General features: G+C 57.5%; 1 protein-coding gene across 1 annotated transcript; it reads left to right on the forward strand.

Moving 5' to 3' along the window:
* The first annotated feature begins 207 nt into the window (after nucleotides 1–207).
* HLX (H2.0 like homeobox) lies at nucleotides 208–5,948 on the forward strand. Its single transcript, XM_081223976.1, has 4 exons — nucleotides 208–1,455; nucleotides 2,239–2,418; nucleotides 3,189–3,373; nucleotides 5,112–5,948. Exons 1-4 carry the CDS (start codon nucleotides 861–863, stop codon nucleotides 5,625–5,627), a joined length of 1,476 nt encoding a protein of 491 aa, XP_081080102.1. The 5' UTR covers nucleotides 208–860; the 3' UTR covers nucleotides 5,628–5,948.
* The last annotated feature ends 503 nt before the right edge of the window (nucleotides 5,949–6,451 follow it).

The following is a 6,451-nucleotide window of genomic DNA, read 5'->3' on the forward strand; positions in this document are numbered from 1 at the left end:
AAACCTAGGGCGCCGCCAGCGTTCCAGAAGGCGGGCCTTGCACCCGCGATAATCTGCGGGAGCACCAGCTTCCCTAGGCGAGAGCTCCAGGAGCGCTGTGACCAACTCTCCACGCCTGGGGCCGGTTTGGAGCTGCAGAAGTTAGTGGGAGTTAGAACTCCCTGGAGCAGCGGTTCGAGGTCCCCTACCCTTTGGAGAAGGACGCGCCAGCAGCAAACAGATTGGCGTGGCCGGGGCGTGGCCGAAGGGGCGGGCCACGCCCTCTTTCCCAGTTCCCCTCCACTTCCCGCTCCCATTGGTCACCAGGATGGCCAATGAGCGCTCGGATCGAGGTCCTACCCTGGATCTGACTCGAAAGCTCCTGCCAAAACTTTGGGAGTTTTTAGAGAGGAGTTTTTTTTTTTTTTCTTCTTATTACTTTTTTTTTCTTTTTAAACTAACGGACTATTATTGTTATTGTTTTAAATTTAGCTGTTAAAGCTTAGCTGTTTGAGTGTTTCTTTCGGTGCCCGGCTCCTGTCTTCCCGGTTTCCCTGGCGTTTGTGGAGCCGCGGCCCCCGCCCGCCTAGCGGCTCCAGCGCCCCTCGCTCGCCTACAGCCTGCGGGGAGCGCGGGCGCCGCGCCGCCTTTAAAGTGAGGCCAGGGGCTGAGGCTGTGAGCGGCCGGGATCCGGCCCTCGCCTCCTCCCTCGGTGGCGCTAGGGCTCCCTGGCCTCCCTTCAGTTCGGACGGAGAAGAGTAAGCGGATCGTCCCCGGCTGCGCTGCCGCCTCCTCCTGGACTTAGCGCGCCCCTCCCCGCGCCCCTCCCTACCCACCGGGCCCGGCCAGGCCGCGGCGGCAGCTCCGTGCACCCCGCCAGAATGTTCGCCGCCGGGCTGGCTCCCTTCTACGCGTCCAACTTCAGCCTCTGGTCGGCCGCCTACTGTTCCTCCGCCGGCCCGGGCGGCTGCTCCTTCCCCCTGGACCCCGCCGCCGTCAAGAAACCCTCCTTCTGCATCGCGGACATCCTGCACGCCGGCGTTGGGGAGACGGGGGCGGCTCCGGAGGGTCTGACGGGGGCCTCGGCCGCTGCCCTCACCGCGCACTTGGGATCGGCTCACCCGCACGCCTCTTTCCAAGCTGCCACCAGATCCCCGCTTCGACCCACCCCGGTGGTGGCGCCCTCCGAAGTCCCGGCTGGCTTCCCTCCGCGGCTGTCCCCACTCTCAGCCGCCTACCACCACCATCACCCACAACAGCCACCGCAGCAGCAGCAGCAACCGCAGCAGCAGCAGCCTCCGCCTCCACCCCGGGCTGGAGGCTTGCAGCCCCAGGCCTCCGGGTCGCGGCTGGTCCCGAACCCCCACCATAGCGCTTCCGCCCCGGCCCCCTCCAGCAAGGACCTCAAATTTGGAATTGACCGCATTTTGTCTGCAGAATTTGACCCAAAAGTCAAGGAAGGCAACACACTGAGAGGTAAGTCTTGGGCGAGAGGCTGTAGGCCTCTGAACAGGGCACTGACGCACTCCCCGATCTCTGGGCCATTTGGGATTCCTTTGAGTGTTTTTACAATTAAGGACAAATCGGTAAAATGAGGGAGAAGAAAATGAGTTGTAAGGAGACTGTGAAACATTAGGTTTAAACTCACCTGCTTTACATTAAAAAAAAGAGGAAGAAGAATCCAGAGATGCTTTAAAAACACAAGCCACAGAATCAGTATTCATAAAAACCGTCGGTGTAAATAATATTTGCTAAAATGACTATCATCTCTCTGTCTCTTTAATCACGTATCTACAAAGAGAACTACATTATTTGGCAGGAAAAGCCCTTTTGGGGAACAGTTTCCCGTCCATTGGTCTGATTTCTAGTGAAATTCCACCCAAGGAATATAGATGAACAATATTGCCTCTAAACTCCCAAGAGGAGAGAGCAGGATGAGGGATCCTTTGGAGGGACAGTTTAGGTCTGTGGAATTCTTGGAAGGCACCTGAAAGTGACTTCGTTTAGGCCTCTTTACCTGAAGTCCTTCCTAGCTGTATGCGTGGACGTGGACCTGTGGGACACACAGGAACAGTTCGTGCAGTGCCCCTGGGCCACTGTCAGGAGAGAGGCGTCTCGGCGGCACGGAGACAGAGGTCTCTCATCACTTCCCTTCAGGAAAACGGAACGGAGGGGTGGGGGAGGAGACGAACAAGTCCTAGAGAGTGTGAGTGTGGGTTTGCCGGAGGGGTAACAGCTCTTCTTTTCCCTCGTCCCCAGATCTCACATCGCTGCTAACCGGCGGGCGGCCCGCGGGGATGCACCTCCCCGCTCTGCAGCCCTCCACTGGCCAGTTCTTCGCGTCTCTAGATCCCATCAACGAGGCTTCTGCCATCCTGAGTCCCTTAAGCTCGAACCCGAGAAATTCAGTTCAGCATCAGTTTCAAGACACCTTTCCAGGTACGGAAACCCTCCTGAGCGCCGGCCTAACGGGCAGGTCGACTGCCAGAACACTTAGGACTGGAGGATCACGTGGCCACCGAGGTGTAGCAATCCCGGAGTTGATGCGGGAGGCTACCACGTCCGGAGAGAAACCGAAAGATTTCTCAGTGAGCTAGCTCACTCTTCGGTCGGCTCCCGGGGTTAAGGGGTGGGGAGCCTGGGTAGGGAAGAAAGTGTGCGCGAGCGGGTGGGCTGGGGGGTTTTCCTTAGTCTTTTCGCCCGAGAGGGTGCTTTGAAAATGCAGCCAGTGGTGGTGTTATTAACATACACTCATTTTGGAATGACCTCAAACATTTGCCGAAGGTTCCGTCTGCACGGATGGGCATGGATGCGAGTACACACACACACACACACACACACACACACACACACACACACACACACAATGGAGAATCGAGTCATCTTTAGATCCTTTAGGCCGGGGCGCATTTTCGCCTGCTCTTAGCATGCCTGATGGCCATGCATTTGGTTTACGTCTTTACTTTGGAATTAATCGGTGAAACGCCGGGCTTCTCCACTCCACACTCCCGTTAGGCCTTCGGCCTATGGTCTTAAGAGCCGTACATTTCCTCTTTAGAGAGGCCATTCCGTGTCTGCGTGAAGGGCTCTCAGAGCCGACTGTTAACATAAAACAAGTTTAAGCATCACGGTGAGCCCCAGGCGTGCAGGCCGCAGACAGGGCACTAACCGGGTCCTCCTGTCTCTCTCTTGCTCCCGCATGGTGACAGGTCCCTACGCTGTGCTCACAAAGGACACCATGCCGCAGACGTACAAGAGAAAGCGCTCGTGGTCGCGGGCGGTCTTCTCCAACCTGCAGAGGAAAGGTCTGGAGAAAAGGTTTGAGATTCAGAAGTACGTGACCAAGCCAGACCGAAAGCAGCTGGCCGCGATGCTGGGTCTCACCGACGCCCAGGTAAGCCAGCTCTGGCCCCGACGCACAGCCCCCTGGACGGGCAGCAGCTCGCGGCCTAGCCCCAAGGCCCCCTCCGCCGGCTGACTCTCCTTCTGCAGTGGAAACACTAGGTCTCGAATTTCAGGAGACTAGGTGGACTTCTCAATTTGAGACAGGAGAGAGGAAGGGGGTGGGGGACAAGGACAGAAAGAATAGCCCATCCCCAAAGAGGTTTGTCAACAAGCGCTGCGTGTTTATTTTGGCCAACCAGCGAAAGCATGTTGCCGAGAAAGCAAATAGGCAGCAGGAGATAATAATTATATACTCGACTGTAGCACAATTTGCTGTAGGAGGCAGTTTATTTCAGAAGAGATAAAAATCCAAAGTCAAGAGATTGTTGTTGTTTCTTCCCCCCTCCGGCCCTCCCTCCCTCATCCTCCTGCTGCTGCTGCTGGATTGTGAAATCTCCAGTTGTGAGGAAGTGAAAACATTATTTCAAACGGAATTACTTAGCCCCAGTAGGGCAAGAAGTCCACTTGGAGCGGCCACAGTCAGTCCGATTTTCTAACGGCATAATGGGAGGGGGAAGTGAGGAAGAGAAAGAAAAAGAGATTTTCTTAGAACGCCCAAGAGCATTTCACCAGGTTCTGCCTAGTTGAGTTTTTTTTTTCCCAAGACAAATCTTCAAATAGCAAATCTATTTTGCCTGAATTCAATATTTTTTCTTTTCTCAAGTTCAAGACCTGTTTTTTTTTTTTTTTTAAGTTTTGAAAAAAGAAGAGTCCCCGTTCTCGAACACCTCACCATGGCCCTTGCTCCCTGGTGCTTCTGTCTTCCAGCACACAACTCCCCTCCCCAGCACACACACTGGAAGAGCCCAGGCGTTTTCCACCAGCTGTGGATGTTATTTTTAAAAGGGAAGCTGGAACTTGTGTGAACGCATTGGGACCCCCAGGGGATTGTATATTTATAAAGAATCTCCGCCCCATCCCTACCCCCTTCCTCCACTTTGCACAGGTTTAATTCCAGTGTTCTCTAAGCCCACAGAAGGATTAGTCTATCCCGGGCAGGGGCAGGGTCCTTATCAGCTTCTGAGTACACACATGCCAAGGAAATACTCTTTTATAGAAGGTCCATTGGTGCCCCACCCCACTGGGATTAACTCTTTGAACCCCCTTCCCCCTTTGTTTTCCACGGTTGCTCCTTAAAAAGAATTGTTTTTGTGGGGACTTGCCTTGGGTAGTGGCAGTAGAGGAGGGGCCCACCTTAGCAGGGATTCTTGACATTGGGTCACCAAACCCTTGAAACTGTGTGCAAAATCTTGGGTATATGTGCATTTTTCTGGGTCAGGGGTCCATAATTGTAATCAGATTCGTGGGAGGGGGGTTCCTGGCTCAAGTGGGGTTAAAAAGCATCGATTTAGAGCATTGATCCTCCCTAGTTTGAGGGCAAGGTGCAGGGATCTGCCTTTCCAACGGGCATCCAGGTCACTCCAGGCTAGCGGTCGGAGGGCCACATTTTGAGAAACAGTCCTAGTTGCTTCCCTAGGCGAGGATCTCTCGTGATCCTCGTGGTTTCTCTGGGCTGCCTCTCGGTCCCTGCTTCTAGAGCAGTACCTGGCCTGTGGTAGAGGTGCTGGGGACACCGAGCGACGCTTTCCCGCCTTTGGGAGTGCTCCGGGGTGCGCGCAAGTCCAGTAGGAGCGAGCGTGCGTCTCACCTCCGTGTCCCTTCTTGTGTCCCGGTGCGGCGCGGCGCAGGTGAAGGTGTGGTTCCAGAACCGGCGGATGAAGTGGCGACACTCCAAGGAGGCCCAGGCCCAGAAGGACAAAGACAAGGAGGCTGGCGAGAAACCTTCGGGCGGAGCCCCGGCTGGCGACGGCGAGCCGGAGCTGAGCCCCAGCCGCTCGGAGGGCGAGGCTGAGAGCGAGAGTAGCGACTCCGAGTCTCTGGACATGACTCCCAGCGACACGGAGCGGACTGAGGGGGCCGAGCGGTCTCTGCACCAAACGACGGTCATCAAGGCCTCGGCCGCCGGCGCCATCCTCGCTGCCAGCAGCGGAGGCAGTGGCGGGAGCGGCGGCGGCGGCGGCGGCGGCGGCGGTTTTAACTTCGGCGTCCTCAGTAGCGGCAGCACCGGCGGCGCCGGGAGCTCCGTCGGCCACAGCAGCGGCAGCGGCAGCGGCGCCTCGGAGCTGCTCCCTGCGCTCCAGCCAGCCCTTGGCAGCGACCCCAAAAGCCCCGAGCCCGCCCCGGCGCCGCTCGGCGGCCTCTAGACTGGACGAGGTTGGAGGAGACGCGGGGCCCTGCGTGCAGGCTCCCAGCCTTCCAGTGTGGGCTGGATTCTGTGCCTACGTTCCAGCGGCGGCGGGGCCGGGGCCGGAGACTCAGCAGCGGGAGTCCCAGCTTGCGCATCGCTGCCCCGGCCGGTGCAGCCCACCCCGCCCAGCGCCGAGGGGAGTCGCAGTGCCTCTCGCCAGGCTCCCAGCGCCGGCCGAGCACTTCTGCCTGGATACAAGCAGCTCGCACAGTGAAGCGCTGGACTAAACAGTCCTCCCCGCATTAGGGGTCGTGGCGGAAAGACGATGCACTTAGGATGCCACAGACTTGTAAATAAAATGTTTACTATGGTTTGTAAAGGCCGCTTGTCTTGCTGGGGCGATGCGGTCGTTAGGGTCTGGAATCTCCGACCCGGACCTTAGCCCCGGGACACTGAAGGTCCCAGCAGCTGGGGGTGGGGGACTAGAGTTTTGGGGGGACATGCTGCAACCTCAGAGCCACCTTGCTGCAGAGATCAGAGCCGGGGCTTACGGGTTCCACCAGTTCGGAGGTCTCGTAGGCCTCGCTAACCACCACTGATCGGGCGATCCGCAACGCTGAGTGTGGCCTGAGAGTTGAGGCGGCCATAGAATCTGTCAGGTCTGTCGGGCAGATGGCTCCCCCAGCTGGAGTCAGGACGCGAGGAGTGTGCGCACCAGCCTTCCGTAGCTCCAGCTTAAGCAGAGTTGGGTGGAGAAGACAGTGGTGCGGGACAGGGTTAGTCTAGCCACAGCTGGTACTAGAGAGGCAATTCCAGCGCAAACTGCCCCTTGCTTGGGGG

The sequence above is a fragment of the Mesoplodon bidens genome, assembly GCF_964165515.1.
Source record: "Mesoplodon bidens genome assembly, chromosome: 2".
Taxonomy (NCBI): Eukaryota; Metazoa; Chordata; class Mammalia; order Artiodactyla; family Ziphiidae; genus Mesoplodon; species Mesoplodon bidens.